This window comes from Elephas maximus, chromosome 2, assembly GCF_024166365.1.
Source record: "Elephas maximus indicus isolate mEleMax1 chromosome 2, mEleMax1 primary haplotype, whole genome shotgun sequence".
NCBI lineage: Eukaryota > Metazoa > Chordata > Mammalia > Proboscidea > Elephantidae > Elephas > Elephas maximus.
In genome coordinates, this window is record NC_064820.1 from 78,213,503 (window position 1) to 78,229,898 (window position 16,396).

The window sequence follows — 16,396 nt, forward strand, 5'->3', positions numbered from 1 at the left end:
GTATTAGCTAATTAAAAGGGGATGTAGGCAGTAAAGGAAAACAGTCTTATTGACCTCACTCTTACTGAAACCTTGATTGTTAAATTTGGTTAGGAATAAATACTTGATGAAAATTGTGAAAGTAACTAGAGAAATTATTGTACTTTTTCTGTATTTCCTTACGCAGGTAATGGACCTTAATCGCTCTGAGAGTTTTTGTCATGAAAATTCATTCTTCATCAATGAAGCTTTAGTACAAATGTCACTTAACACTTTCAACAAACCAAATCTATCAGATACCCATCAGGATGACATTGACCCCCCAAACATATCTCACTCTGATTTGGTAAGGACTAGTGAAAATCAGGTAGACCTGAAGATGGACGTGTCTCAGCCCTTGGATATCAACCATGAACTGTGGACAGCCCCTGGGTCCTGTCATCAGATACCTCCTCTCCACAAAAGCAGCAAGGATTCTTGTAAAAATGGTAATTAATACTTTAAACATCATCTGTAGAGTTTGAACAAGGAATTATTTCTCTAAATGGTTGAGTCTTCTTTAGAGTAAATCCAAGTGAGCCCTAGAATGAGAATAAATTGCTACTGCTGAGCTGGAGTTTGTGGCACAAACTTTTCTTTGGGGAAGTCTGGGGAGTGCCTTCACTTGTAAGTATCTAGACAACCCAGACCATGGTTGGAGGGCTTAGAGAAGGCCGCCACGACGCAGGAGCCAGGAAGGGTTTACAAGTCTATGGTTAAATGATAACATTCCCTTAAAAGTGAAGCAACCTGATATTTATTCCCCGCTGTAAATCCCCCTCCCCTCATCCTGTATACATATTCATTGACTCTCAGAATTGATATATATGGGCAGGGTTTGTGGTAGGACTTTATTGTCTATCAGGGCAATTTCCTGTAACATTAGTGAAATCTTCTGTACTGCTATTAAACACTCCGAATGAAACTGTTAACATAATTTGTCATTGTAAAAAAAGGTGTTGTGTCTCCACAAGTACCTCGTAATAACACAATTTGCTAATCCCATTAAGGCATTTGCCAGATATAAATGAAAGGCAGCTCGAGTTACCAACTCCACGTGAATCCAAATGATTTAAATCTATGTCTATTATAAATTGTTTTCTGTGGGCTATATGAGGTAGAGAATGAGAAGAACTTGAAACCTCTCTACCAAAAAACAGATGGCATGCAATGGAATAAACAAATGGCTGGCCACATGGAAGTGAAATAAATCACCAACAGCAAAGTGTTTCAGAAACATAAAACAAGCAGTCCTATGTAGATTTTCAGAACTGGACGCAGATTTGCTTCCATGCTTAATATATATTCTTAGTTTGTCAGCTGGGAGGATTATTTTTCAACTAGAAGTTTTGAAAGTATTCAGCTTCTCCTGTTGTTGTTAGGTGCCATCGAGTTGGTTTCAACTCGTAGCAACCCTATGTACAACAGAAGGAGGCACTGTCCAGTCCTGCGCCAGTTTTTAACACTGTCTGCAAGTCGGTTTATTACAGATTTGAAAGATGTTGATTATTAGTGTGGGTAATTCTTTACATCATTTAGTTAGTAATGTAACATTCTTATTTCCAGTCAGCACATGGGAAACAGTTCTTTAAAATACCATTTCAAAGGCTCTTTAAATAAAAATGAAAAAGATAAAAAGTATAAGAATAGTTCATTGGTTTTAAAAAAATTAAAGGGTCCAGCAGAATTTGGAAAATGTTAGCTACTTTAATATATTATCTTTCAAGCTTAGTACTGTTGAGACCACATTGCCGTATGCTTTTCTTAGGCACAGGCTCCGTTGCTCTGTTGATTCCTTAACTTGCTATTTACAGTGTTTTATGTATTTTTGTCAGTGTGGTTTTGCATGCCGGTTTCGGTATAACTCAAAAACTCGGTTTGAGTTAAACCACATTCAGCTTTTGTTTAAAAGAAGCATTTTGCTTTTCCTTTTTGTGTATTTCTCATCTTTTTCTATTGACTTAGGCTTCAAAGTAGAAAGCTTTTAAACATTTGGCAGCATACTTGCAGTAGATAGAAAATGTACTAAGGAAATAAACAGTGATAATATACAAAACCCATCTATCCACAAGTCAGAAATTAGATACAGCCAAGGGAAAAGCTGAGAAAATGCACTTATGCTTAAGAAATTGTATGTCCATTGTTGGCTGAGGAAACTCTGGACATGGACAGAAGAGAGAAAATCAGCTTGGCCCTAATCTCCCAGGAACATCCTGGTGTATAGATGTAGGGATTCGATCAGAAATGCAATGTGCACTGTTAATCACTGGGGTTTTGCAACTAGTGAAAAAAGCTGTTTATATTTGTTTGCGTAAGCATGATAAGCAATTTTTGGAGGTGAGAAATAAAAGGCAGAGATTAGGAGGTGATAGGAAGTGGAATAAAAATTAGATATATATTCTAAAGAGGGTGGTCAGAGCCAGATAACATTGTTCAAACCACTCCAGAGCCTTTACAACTCTTGTAATTAATTCAAGTAACACAAAATAAGCTGCTGGTGGTAGGCTTACCGAGGCTCTGCGGGTGTTCTCTGTCCATGCTCCAGGGGTAGTGAGTGGAAGGGGCTGGACTGGGAGAAGCAGGCCCCAGAGCATGCTGGGAGGAGGAGGGAGTCCATGTGCTAGACTCAAAGACAATCTAGTGTAGGTGTCCCTTCCTTTCAAGTTTTGCTGCTAAATGTTTGAGTGCATGGTCATCAGTGACCACTACTGAGGGTCCCTGTATTTCACAGTTTTCTGCATGACAAAATTAGCCTATAACGTTTTTAGCAGGCCCAAAACCCCATTGCCATCGAGTTGATTCCGACTCATAGTGACCCCATAGGGCAGAGTAGAACTGAACCGTAGAGTTTTCAAGGAGCGCCTGGTAGATTTGAACTGCCTACCTTTTGGTTAGCAGTGGTAAATCTTAACCACTACGCCACCAGGGTTTCCTTTAGCAGGTAGTTTTGTTAAATATGCATTTAGTTGTTTATTAATTTAATTGATTAATATGATGCAGAAGATTTCATTGTTAGGCCCGAAAGTCAGCAGTTTCCAGGCAACACCTTGAAGAAGGGTTTGTTCTTTGTCTGGCCTGGTATGTTTATGTGACTAGTTCAGAGAAAATGGAAATGTGAATTTCTGGAATTGTAAGGCTGATAGAAAGAGCCCTGGTGGCACAATAGTCAAGTGCTTCGCTGCTAATCAAAAGATGGGTTCTAACCCACTAGTTGCTCTGCAAGGGAGAAAGACCTGGTGATCTGCTAGTGTAAAGATCACAGCCTAGAAAACCCTGTGGGGCAGTTCTACTCTGTCACATGGGGTCGCTATGAGTCAAAATCAGCTCAACAGCACCTAACAACAATAAGGCTGATAGAAAAAATTATATTTAGATAAAATTCCCCAAAATAGCCTAGATGAATTTTTAATTGGTTTGTTCAATCTAATTTTAATGTGCTCTTTGCACAATGGTTGTAATTGGCTGTCACTAACAATTACATAACACTTAGCAAATTCTAGGCACTGTGCTAAGGTTTTACATGGAGAAACTCATTTCTCACAGCAACCCAATAGAATTGTTCTATTATTACCTCCATTTGAGAGGGGAAACTGAGGCACAGAGTGGTTAAGTGTCAAGGTCACACAGCTAGTAAGTGGCAGAGCCAGGAATTGAACCTGGGAAATCTGGCTCTGGACTCCATGCTCTTAATCATCACACTATTAAAGAAGTTGGTATAGATATTAGAGTAAATCCTCTTGTGATGCCTAGCAGAATGTTCACAGCTGGCGTGAGTTTTGTTTGTTTGCCCTCCTCCTCCTTTTAACATTACCAATTGGAAAATATTACTAAGTGCATTGAATTGTGGTGACTAACTCTTGCATAGGTTCAAGCATCTTGAGATACCATAGATATTATGTTCTTTAGCTTCACTGTTTTTCTACAGGACATACTCTCTTAAGGGTATTTTGCTTCTCTAATGTTGCTTAATGATACCTCCATGCTATTTGTAAATATTTTTTAAGGTAGCACTTTAAAGAACTTTACTCTCCAGTTTTGGAAGTTGTTTCATGAACAAACTTCTTGGATGTTTGAACGTGAAGTTTAAATTGGTATTTGATTTTATTTATATTGGAACAAATTGTTAGTTTAAGAACTTGATCTCTACTCCTCTGCAGGACTCCAGCCAAGGATACAGAAAATTTAAATTTCTTTATATATAGGACAATAACTATGTAATTGTTATTAGGTGCTGTTGAGTTGAACCCGACTCATAGTGACCCTATAGGACAGAGTGGATTTGAACTGCTGATCGGTTGCTCAGGTGCTGAATTCTTAACCACTACGCCAATTTGTCCTATGAAAGTCTCAGCTGCATTACTTTTCTTAAAGGCAAAAAAGGAAAGCCATTTTATTTCTGTGATTGTTGTTTCTCCCAGCTTTAGATTTGCTGAGGTAATCTATTCAGTGCATCTATTAGTTTGTGATATTTGTGTTTTCATTAATCAGCAGAGAAAATATTTTATGGTATGGAAATTAATCTGAATCCTCTTAGCCCCCCTCAGTTATTTTTATCCCAAGATTTGCAGGTTACCTAAAAAGTTCTCTTCAATACAATAAAGTATTTCAGATTTTGCTGTGCATGTGATTAATTTAAATCAAGAGAGATTGACTTAAAGCTAAATTATGTGTGTAAGAATATAGATGTTAAAAATATATATATCTTTACTAAGTTTGTGTTCCCAAGGGTGTCTCCCTTTACAACATATTAGAATTTGGTTCCTGTGAAAACATTTCCAAAATTCAAAGTATTGCATTAAAAGAATATTTCATCTTGATGGTATATATATAAAATAGAGACAGCTGTGTTAAACTTTCAATGACAATTTTTTTTTTTACGTAAGGCAAAAAAGTAGAAAATTTCCAAACTAAAAGCTGTACTGTAGTTAGTATTTAAGTAGCAGTCTTTAAGAAGAGATAATATGGTAATTTTTAGTGTTTTTTTAAAATATTCCATGATTCAGAAATGGGCACCTTATTTATATAAATTGTGTGGAAATAAGCTTTGCCAAAAGCCTTCAGGTCATTTCCCATAAAACTGAGACTGGCATTAGATACTATAAACTTAAACGACAAAAGTGTGTATTTGAAAATTCTTTAGGCATTAAATAGTTATTTTTCTCCTTGCATTATTTTTGTGTCATGAAAGCTTTAGTTTTGTTTTGAAATGTACCAAAGCTGAACTTTAACTACCACTGTTAATTTTTAGGCTTGGTTTCAGAAATGAATTGAACTTTGTAAAAAAGTAATTATGTAACGGTAAAATTGGGATGAATACCTATGTATATTTAAAGACATAGGTATCTGTTATCAAGCCTATGTCAACATGTAGAAATTAGGGTAGAAAATATTGAGTCTATAGATTCATTAGACGATATTTCCAAGCCTAGGCCTTAACTAAGGGACTTTGGAAGTTTTGAGCTCTATGATTGTGAGAGAGATTTAAAAAAAACGAACCCTTGTTGCTGTTGAGTGGATTTCAACTCACAGCGACCCCACAGGACCAAGTAGAACTGCCCCATATGGTTTCCAAGGAGCGGCTGGGGGATTTGACTGCTGACCTTTTGGTTAGCAGCCAAGTTCTTAACCACTGTGCCACCAGGGTTCCGTGAGGGATATTAGATGACTGTATTGGAGCGCTTAAATGAAAACAAAACTGTAAAGTTGAGAACATTTATTATGGCATCAAGTTATTATCCAGATATGCCTAGGAAAGTTTAAAAGAATTCAGAGTAGGGGAATCATTGGGCAACTCCTTTTATTTCTTCTAGAATCTCAACTGCCACTTTTGGTGCTGTTTTAAAGAAGATCACACTATTGCTTGTTCTCTGTAATCTACATTGTGACAAGAGTACAAAGAACTTGGGCTCAAAAGGCTTAATTTTAATCTTTCTCATGGACAAGTGTAGATGATTGACTTCAGCCTTTTGCAGATTTTGTACCAGGAAAGGGAAGCATGATATTTGCTTGTTGAGCTTGGTGAGCCACTGGTGCTCACTGCCAACTTCTGATTGCATAGTTCTCTCGGGCCAGACTGTGTGAGCCAACTGGGCCAGGGCCATCCGCCTTATTGCATAGAGCCCAGTACACAGCAGGAGAGCAAAACCAGCAGGTGGGTGGATTCAGAGGCAGACAGAACAGCCCTGCAGCTGCCTGTTCATCCCGCCCTAGGCTCCAGTGTGGTTTGGACAAGCTGCCAAAGTCGGAGTCCATTCAGTGTGAATGGTCCCATAGGTTAGGCCTGGTTTTGAGTCGTCCTTAGCTTAAAAAACAAGGCGGGGAAAAGGGGGGAGACAAAAACAAAAACAACATGCACACACACATATACATATGTATATACATATGTGGTCTGTGGGCCACATGCTTGACCTCTCTAGTGCAGTGTGGCTTTATTCTGGAAGTGATTAAAGGTTTGTGTTTGGAATGGAAGTTTGTAACCAATTGTCTACCAAACATACCTGAAGCATAAAGTGTGCTATCAGTCACAGTGACTCTTGAAGTTATGATCCAAAACCAGCAAAGGAAGCATTGCCCCTTTCACATATCAGAATCTGGAGACTGTCTCCTTCCTCACCCCTATGTGCATCTAACCATGGAGATTCTTTAGCACTTGCTTAAAATGTTGACTATTTAGCTGAGGACTGTGGTTTTATAGTTCCTAAAAAAAAAAAAATTTTTTTTTTTTTTTAAGAAGACTATGACCACCTGGTTTAGGAGGTGAAAAACTATTTCTTTAGGGGCCAGATAGTAATTATTTTAGTCTTTGTGGGCCATAGGGTCTTTTTTGCAACTGATCACCTCTGCCATTGTGGCTTGAAAGCAGCCCTAGATAAACAAATGAGATTAGCTGTGTTCTAATAAAACGTTATTTACAAAGACAGATGGTCTTTGTTTGCCTACCTCAGGTTGGTTTCCAACCCCGCCACCCCAACTTACTGAAAATGAGGTGTGATGAAGGTTGTACTTCTTCTGATTTGAAATGTTCATCCAAATTAATATGTGGCACTTAATGGTTTACAGAGCACATTTGAATTCACAGTCTTATTTGCTTTTTAGGTCCCGATCTTTTGAGGTCATGGTCACTGTCCCAGTTTTTTTTTTTTTTTTTTTCAAATAAAGCAGCTTTTGTCTTTCACTTTTTACTCAGGTTCTGTGAAAAGATATAGCTGAATGTGTTGGCTGAAGTTTATGGGCAGTGGCTTAAAACTTGCAGAGACCCTTTCCCTTCAACTTCCAACATCTTGTGATGGTATGGGAAGGGCCGTCCTCTAACTATGAAGCTAATGAGAATTCAGATACCAGGGGTGGGATATGTTGCTAGAACAGTGGTTACTGTAGCTGGATGCATCAGGATTTCCTGGAGCATGCAACAAAAATACAGATTCCCGACCTCAGAGATTCTGATTCAGTGGGGCTGGCGTAGGGCCAGGGAGTCTGTATCTAACATTCTCCTTAGGTGATACCAAAGTAACCAGCTTGACACCTGTCCCTGAACTACAGGCCTGGTATGTTGGACATGATGTTAGACAACCTTGCTTCAAACCCTGGCTATGGCTTCTGCTGCCTGATTCCTAAACCTTAGTTTCCCCATGGAGTTCCTGGGCAGTGCAAATGGTTAGTGTTCTCGGTTGCTAACAAGAAGATTCTCCAACCTTCTGTTGGAGAACCCCCCATGCAGAGGTGCCTTGGAAAAAAGGCCTGGCGATCTACTCTCAAAAATTCAGCCATTGAAATACCTACGGAGCACAGTCCTACTCTGACACCCATGGATAGGGTTGCCATGAGTTAGAGTCAACTTGATGGCAACTGCTATTTTCCCTGTATGTACAGAGGGAAGGGGAAGGAAGTGTTAACAAGACTAAAAGAAAAGGCCTAGTATATGCTGGGGATCCAATCCACATTAGCTTCCTTCCTACATTCTAGAAATAATTCAGTCTAATTGTGATTCAGGAAGCCCTGGTGGCACAGTGGTTAAGCACTGAGCTTGCTAACCAAAAGTTCGGTGTTTCAAACTCACCAGCAGATCTGTGAGAGAAAGATGTGACAGTCTGCATCTGCAAAGATTACAGCCTTGGAAATGCAATGGGGCAGTTCTACCCTGTCATACAGGGTTGCTATGAGTCGGAATCAATTCGATGGCAATGGGTAATTGTGATTCAGGGGTGCTGATAAAAATTAGTGTCTCCTAAATGCCATTAGGAAGCCAATAGTTTAAAAATTTGATAAAAACTTTAAAACATTAGCTGTAAATTGGAGAATTTTTTTTTAAACTGAGAATGGAGTTACATTCGAATGAAAAGGGTAACTGTATTTCTGTATGGTCTAAGAGGTAGTGTTATTAGTCTCTACCCATAATTGTCCTGTGGAGGAAGCCCTAAGAGACCCACATTTGCTAACCTTTGTTCCTCCCTCTTCCTGTAGCGGAAGAAGTTACATCGGTCAGCCATGTTTTTAGAACCAAATGTAAGTACACAGGATCTGATGACAAGACTTAATATTGCCATTTGGGATGTGTTGTTATTGTTGTGTGCTGTTGAGTTGATTCTGACTCATAGTAAATGACCCCCATGTGACAGAGTAGAACTGCCCCATAGGATTTCCTAGGCTGTAAATCTTTACAGGAGCAGATCATTAGATCTTTTCTACCTTGGAGCCACTGGTGGGTTTGAACTGCCAACCTTTCTTTTAGCAGCTGAGCACTTAACCATTGTCTTACCAGGACTCCTTATTTGGGATGTAGTGCTTCCATAACTAAGGACCATCCAACCCTGTTTGGTTACATTATATACATATACCCCCAGACAAACCTCGAACCTTATTTTGGTTTCTAAGTAGGCTTTCCTACTAGGAAGGAAACGTTGAGAGTAGTCAACGTGAGTATACTGATTTAAATCATTTTTCACTTTAAATTTCAAATTTGAGTTCTGGTTTATGACCTCAATCCCTTTCTGAGTTTGCCTATTCTGAATCAATTTGTCCTTGTTAGTCCTGGATAAGCTGATAAAATCAAGGTTCAGAATCAACAGGGAGCAAATCAGAATTTGACTAAATTACAGGTGTAGTAGTCTGACTTAAGCACAAGTGCCCCACTATAGAATAAGCTTCATGGGGGTGGGTGACCAAGTGTGTCTTGGTTGTCTATTGCTGTTATCACAAGCACCAAGCACAGTGGTTGGCATATAATGAACATTTAGTAAATATTTATTAAATGAATGAAGGAATGGAGGTTCACACCCTGTAGCAGAAATGAAAGTCGCTGTGAGCTTGAGCCACACAGCTTGACTCTTTGCTGAGACCTTGATAGAAGTTAAGGAAAGATAAAAGAAGTACAGGGTGTTTTTCAGTTCCAGTCATGGTGACCCCATGTGTGTCAGAGTAGAACTGTGCTCCATAGGGCTTTCAATGACTGATTTTTTGGAAGTAGATCCCCTGGCCTTTCTTCAAAGGCACCTGTGGGTAGATTTGAACATTCAACCTTTCAGTTAGCAGCCGAGCACATTAACCATTTGTACTACCCAGGGACTCATATATGGTGTGTGCTAATGGTTTAATGCAATTCAAATCAGCCAGGCGCTCCTTGGAAACTCTGTGGGGCAGTTCTACTCTGTCCTATAGGGTCGCTATGAGTCGGAGTCGACTCGACAGCCCTGGGTTAATGGTTTAGTGGAGGCAGGGTGGACAAGTGCCTCAGGCTAGTTAGCTGGGTCTTTGTTGTTAGTGTTATTAGGTGCTGTCAAGTAGGTTCTGACTCATAGTGACTCTGTGTGTAACGGAAGGAAACACTACCCAGACCTGTTCCAGCCTCACAGTTGTTACTATGTTTGAGCCCATTGTTGCAGCCACTGTGTTAATCCATCCTGTTAAGAGCCACCTTCTTTTTCGCTGACCCTCTACTTTACCAAGCATGTCATCCTTCTCCAGAGACAGACTTGTTCGTTCTTTTGGCAGTCCATGGTATATTCAATATTCTTTGCCAACACCATAATTCAAAGGCATCAATTCTCTGGTCTTACTCATTGTCTAGCTTTCGCATGCATATGAGGTGATTGAAAATATCATGGCTTGGGTCAGGCACACCTTAGTCCTCAAAGTGACATCTTTGCTTTTCTGCACTTTAAAGAGATCCTTTGCAGAAGATTTGCCCAGTGCAATATGTCACTTAATTTCTTGACTGCTGCTTCCATGGGCATCGACTGTGGATCCAAGTAAAATGAAATCCTTGACAACTTCAATATTTTCTCTGTTTATCATGATGTTACTTAATGGTCCAGTTGTGAGGATTTTTGTTTTCATGTTAAGGTGTAATCCATACTGAAGGCTGTAGTCTCTGATCTTCATCAGTAAGTACTTCAAGTCCTTTTCCTTTAAGCAAGCAAGGTTAGGGCATCTGCATATCTCAGGTTGTTAGTGAGTCTTCAACTAATCCTGAAGCTGTGTTCTTCTTCATCTAGTACAGCTTCTTGAATTATTTGCAGCATACAGAGTGAACAAGTATGGTGAAAGAATACAACTCTGACCCACACCTTTCCTGTTTTTAAATCACACAATATCCCCTTGTTCTTTCGAATGACTACCTCTTGGCCTGTCTACAGGTTCTGCGTGAGCACAATTAAGCATTCTGGAATTTCCATTCTTCACAATTTTTATCTGTAATTTGTTATGATCCACACAGCCGAATGCCTTTGTATAGTCAATGAAACATAGGTAAAAATCTTTCTGGTAGTCTCTGCTTTCAGCCAAGATCCGTCTAACATCAGCCATGATATCCTTTGTCCAGGTCCTCTTCTGAATTTGGCTTGAATTTCTGGCAGTCCCCTATGGATGTACTGCTGCAACCATTTTTTAATTCTCTTCCACAAAATTTTACTTGCGTATGATATTAATGATACTGTTTGATAATTTCCGCATTCTGTTGGATCACCTTTTTTTGAAATGGGCACAAATATGGATCTCTTCCAGTTGGTTGGCTAGGTAGCTGTCTTCCAAATTTCTCGGCATAGACTAGTGAGCACCTCCAACACTGCATCTGTTATTTGAAACTTCTCATCTCGATTGGTATGCCATCAATTCCTGGAGCCTTGTTTTTTACCAATGCCTTCAATGCGGCTTGGACTTCTTCCTTCAGTACCGTTGATTCTTGATCATATGCTACCTCCTGAAATGGTTTAATGTTGACCAGCTCTTTTTGGTACAGTGACTCCGTGTATTCTTTCCATTTTCTTTTGATGCTTCCTGCGTTATTCATTATTTTGCCCATAGAATCCTTCAATATTGCAACTGGAGGCTTGAATTTTTTCTTCAGTTCTTTCAGTTTGAGAAATGCTGAGTGTGTTCTTCCCTTTTGGTTTTCTAACTCCAGGTCTTTGCTCATTTTGTTACAATCTATACTTTGTCTTCGCAAGCTACCCTTTGAAATCTTCTGTTCAACTCTTTTACTTCAGCATTTCTTCCATTCACTTTAGCTACTCTATGTTTAAGAGCAAGTTTCAGAATCTCTCCTAACATCCATTTTGGTCTTTCTTTCTCTCCTGTCTTTTCAATAACCTCTTGCTTTCTACCTGTATGATGTCCTTGATGTCATCCCACAACTTGCCTTTTCTTCAGTTATTCTTGTTCAATACGTTAAATCTATTCTTGAGATGGTTTCCAAGTTCAGGTGGGATGTACTCAAGGTTGTATTTTAGTTCTTGTGGACTTGTTTTAATTATGTTCAGCTTCAACTTGAACTTGCATTTTAGCAATTGATGGTCTGTTCCGCAGTCAGCCCCTGGCCTTGTTCTGACTGATGATACTGATTTTATCCATTGTCTCTTTCACAGATGTAGTCAGTTTGATTCCTATGTTTTCCATTCAGTGAGACATACGTGTAGAGTTGCTGTTTATGTTGTTGAAAAAAGATATTTGCCATGAATGTCACTGGCCTTGCAAAATTCTATCATGCTATCTCCAGCATTGTTTCTGTCACCAACGACTACTGCTCCTTTTTCTTTGTTTCCAACTTTTGCATTCCAATCACCAACAATTGCCAATCCATCTTGACTGAATGTTTGATCAACTTCAGAGTGCAGAAGTTGGTAAAAATCTTTAATTTCCTCATCTTAACACTACTATTATTCAAATTTATGCACCAACCACTAATGCCAATTTTTTTTTTTTTTTAAAAAAAAAATTGGCATTAGTGGTTGGTGCATAAATTTGAATAATAGTAGTGTTAGCTGGTCTTCCTTGTAGGTATATGGATATTATCCTATCACTGACAGTGTTGTACTTCAGGATAGGTCTTGGGATGTTCTTTTTGACAATGAATGTGATGTCATTTTTCTTCAATTTATCATTTCTGGCATAGCAGACCATATGATTGTCTGATTTACAATGTCCAACACCAGTCCATTTCAGCTCACTAATGCCTAGGATATTGATCTTTATGAGTTCTATTTCATTTTTGGTGGCTTCCAATTTTCCAAGATTCATACTTTGTACATTCCATATCCTGATTACTAATGGATGTTTGCAGCTGTTTCTTCTCATTTTGAGTTGTGTAACATCAGCAAATGAAAGTCCCGAAAGCTTGACTCCATCCACATCATTAAGGTCCACTTTACTTTGAGGCAGCAGCTCTTCCCCAGTCGCCTTTTGAGTGCCTTCCAACCTGAGGGGCTAACCTTCCAGCACTACATCAGACATGTTCCACTGCTATCCATAAGGTTTTCACTGACTACAGTTTTAGAAGTAGATCACCAAGTCCTTCTTCCTAGTCTGTCTTAGTCTGGAAGCTCCACTGAAACCTGTCCACCATGGGTGACCCTGCTGGTATTTGAAGTACCGGTAGCATCCTTTACAGTATCACGACAACACACAAGCCCCTATAGTATGAAGAACTGTCAGACGCATAGCTCAGTCTAATGAGTTTCAAAACTTTTGGTAAGACTGGGGTGTGTTTGGAAATCCTAGTGGGGTAGTGGTTAAGCGCTACGGCTGCTAACCAAGAGGTCAGTAGTTCAAATCCACCAGGCGGAATCGACTTGATGGCAGTGGGTTTGGTTTTTTTGGTTTGGGGGTATGTTAAATGGTATTCTCAAGATGTCAAGGTAACTGTAAGATTGTTTGTCTTTAACATCTTACTGAATTCCAGGTGAAGCCTTTAAAATTTACAGATTTTTTTTCCTTCTCATTAATGTTGAAAAAAAATGTGTTTACCAATGTACGGTACTATCATTATGGTCTAAGTACTCCTTGTACAACTATAGGGAGCATCTCTTTACATGAGTTATTTTTTCCATTTAGAACATTGTATGTATAGCCCCATATGGCCATGTAGAGCAAATGATGACTTAAAAAAGTTACAATGTGTTTTCTACAGAATGCTTAATTCTTCTAAACTTGTTGAAATAAATCTATTACTGTCATTTTAGGGAAATGGCACATCAACAATTTAACATTTAATTATTATATTAATAGCAATTAGTCAGTGTATCTGTTCACTGGAGTATTCATTAACTATAAAGCAGCTTGAACATCAGTAAATTAAACATGGGTGACTAGCTCCACGTCAGTACAACACTTTCTTAAACCCTTCTTCTTCTGCTAAATCCTATTTAACAATCTAATGTATCTCCTGAGGCAAAACAATTAGTTTTTGCTTAGTTAAATCCATTCCTAGAATGTGAACAAATTTCCCTACACAGCCTTCTACTTGTCAGGCTCAAAATATTGCTGGAAAGATTATATATTTATTATAGCTATCTTAAAATTAAGTGTGCTGGCATCTTAAGAAATATATTCCTTTGCTTTATCTTGGACTAATGGACTGAATCGTGCCTATGAGATCTCAGTCCATCAATTCTCAGACACAGCTGGCTGAGGAGGAGGAGCCCTGCTCTGTTTATTCTGCTCAGACCTTGGGCCAGATAATAAATAAGGCTGGGCCTTGGTTTTGATCTGAGGCGATGTTAATTTGCCATGATAAATCACTGTGGAGTTTCTTTTTATAAAGGGCTAGAGTGTCCATTCTCTTTCTAGATAAGATATTAATTCAATTTAATTTGAAGCATTAATTCTTAGTTTGAAGATTTACCTGAGGGAAAATGTAGGCCTCCAAATGCAGGGCAGGAGTCTGTGCTGGTCTCTGAACAATTTTACAGTCAGGCTATGCAAAATTTCATAATTTTCATGGTGACTGTTTTCCATAGCTCTCTTTGTGCAAATTTCCCTGCACTACAGCTTTTTCTTCCTAAAGCATAACGTGGTGGATGTTTGGATTAAATACAGAATATTTGGATCGCCCGCCTGAAATACAGGAGGCCCTGCTTCTCTAGTGAATTGAGGCCTTCTTTTTTTTTTTTTTAAGGAATGGTGCCGTAAGGCTTTGGAAGAAACATTTACAAGGAAAACACTGGCAGAGTTTTAATTTTATTTAATGACCTGCTTCCTACCAGTGATCTTGGCATCCTGTGCAGTGATTTGCGATCAATTAATCATCGAGAATGTCGTAACACTGCAATAAGCGCGTTGCACTCTTAAGAGTCTCATAAATCCACAAGAAACAAAAAGGCAGGAATGGCATGCTCAGAGCTTTTTCATGTGAAACCCCAAGTGAGAAGGTTTTATTTTCTGTTTTCTAATGTGTCCTGAGAAGCCACAGTTGTGCCTTGTGGATTCTGAGTTTTGAAGTTCGCATTCCTCAAAGATGGCTGGCCCTTGACTGAGTTCTCAGTATAGGAGTCTGTGTTAGGCCCGTGCCATTTAGACACTGGTGGTTTAGACTGGGGGGAATTCTTGATTTCTCTGGATCACTGAAAGAAAGCTAGGGTTTTGTTTTCTGCCGTGAATTCAAGGCAGTCACGATCAACTGCAATAGGCCGTATTTTTGGGAGTCTTTGCGGGAGTGATTCAGAAAGGAAACATGTTTCCGTCCTGGGAACAACACATTTGCTAGAGGCAGATGGCAGAAGAAAGGATGGTGTGATATTGAAAGTTGAGGAGACTTCACATACTCAACTTTGCCAAAGGCCTCTGAAATCCATGTTTTCAGGATCTTAAGTTTGTATTCTTCTTGGCCATTTCAGATGTATCCTTGCTGTTAACTGTTTAGCTTTGATGGATTTTTTTTTTTTTCTTATTTAGCATAGTAAATATAGAGATGTTAAATATTCTTAAAATTAAATAATCCTAGATCCTTGGATCTATGTATATCATGTTGTCTTTATTCATTTTCATATGGTTCTGTTTTTGGAATGTTCTTGCAACAAGAATATGGGTGCTTACTATATATTCCATCTGATTAAAGTTGAACTGTCTTTTAAGAAACTGAAGCTGTATTACTTCCAATGTGTCAGTTAAACTTTCGACTCTTGATGAATTTATTCCTACCAAAAAGTTGTAGCATTTTTGTGTACTTGTTAATTTACCCAGGTTAACGTGGTGAATTATGAAGAAGTAGCGCTCATCCTGTATTTTTAGATGCTGGATGCTTCTGTTCAGCATGAGCCCTAAAATATACCCACAGAGTTTTGCATAAGCAGACTACTTTTCACCGGCACACAGTTTGGAGGAAAAAACATATTCAACGTTTGGCCAAAATGTGATGGTCTGTTAGTGAGCACATGATAATGAGGCCATAGTTTGGGTTCAGGCTTCAGCGTGAGAAAGTACAGTTGTGTGTTGATGTCTCCCCTGGGACCATGGGTCACAGCCCCTTTGGAAGAAAAATGCAGTAACACTGCAAGGAGGGGTATTTAGCTTGCTTTTAGATATTTTACTCAACTACTGACAGAGTTTTTAATGTTTAGTCATTTTTTGTTGAACAAGCAGTCTGAGGTAAACCTTTGTGGAAGACCAGATGCTAAATTCATCTTTAATGGGCTCCTTCTACTCTGAGCTGACTATAACCTGGTTACCTGAATGAACAAGAGGCAAATAGCCTAAGTATGGATGGTGTGAGTCTGGGAGCAAACCAAGTACTGTTAAAAATCACATTAAAGTATTCTGCTAGAAGTTATCATTGCCCTTGGTGAGAATATAGAAGGATTTTTCAAATGCTGCTGCCAGTGAAATATTTCCTCTTTGTATTTGTCACATAAGAGCTTCAGACTCAGCCTCTTGCTTGTATTTAAAATATCAAGTTTTTATTGCTTGCTATAATCGTGTAGTGGTTAAGACGTATGGTGAGCTATGGCTGCTAACCAAAAGGTTGGCAGTTTGAATCTACCAGCCATTCCTTGGAAACCCTGTGGGGTGGTTCTACTCTGCCTACTCTGTCCTATAGGGTAACTATGTGTTGGAATCGACTCGATAGCAATGGGTTATAGAACATAATTAAATTATTTTTATAAATCAAAGT

General features: G+C 38.9%; 1 protein-coding gene across 4 annotated transcripts in view; it reads left to right on the forward strand.

The window, feature by feature from the left end:
- The window catches only part of ARHGEF28 (Rho guanine nucleotide exchange factor 28), a 391,051-nt gene that overhangs the window by 350,060 nt on the left and 24,595 nt on the right, over positions 1 to 16,396 (forward strand). For all 4 annotated transcript variants that reach the window (XM_049865615.1, XM_049865633.1, XM_049865625.1 and 1 more), the window contains one exon: positions 167 to 467. In XM_049865615.1, the coding sequence (XP_049721572.1) occupies positions 167 to 467 (301 nt within the window). The remainder of the gene's footprint in view (positions 1 to 166; positions 468 to 16,396) is intronic.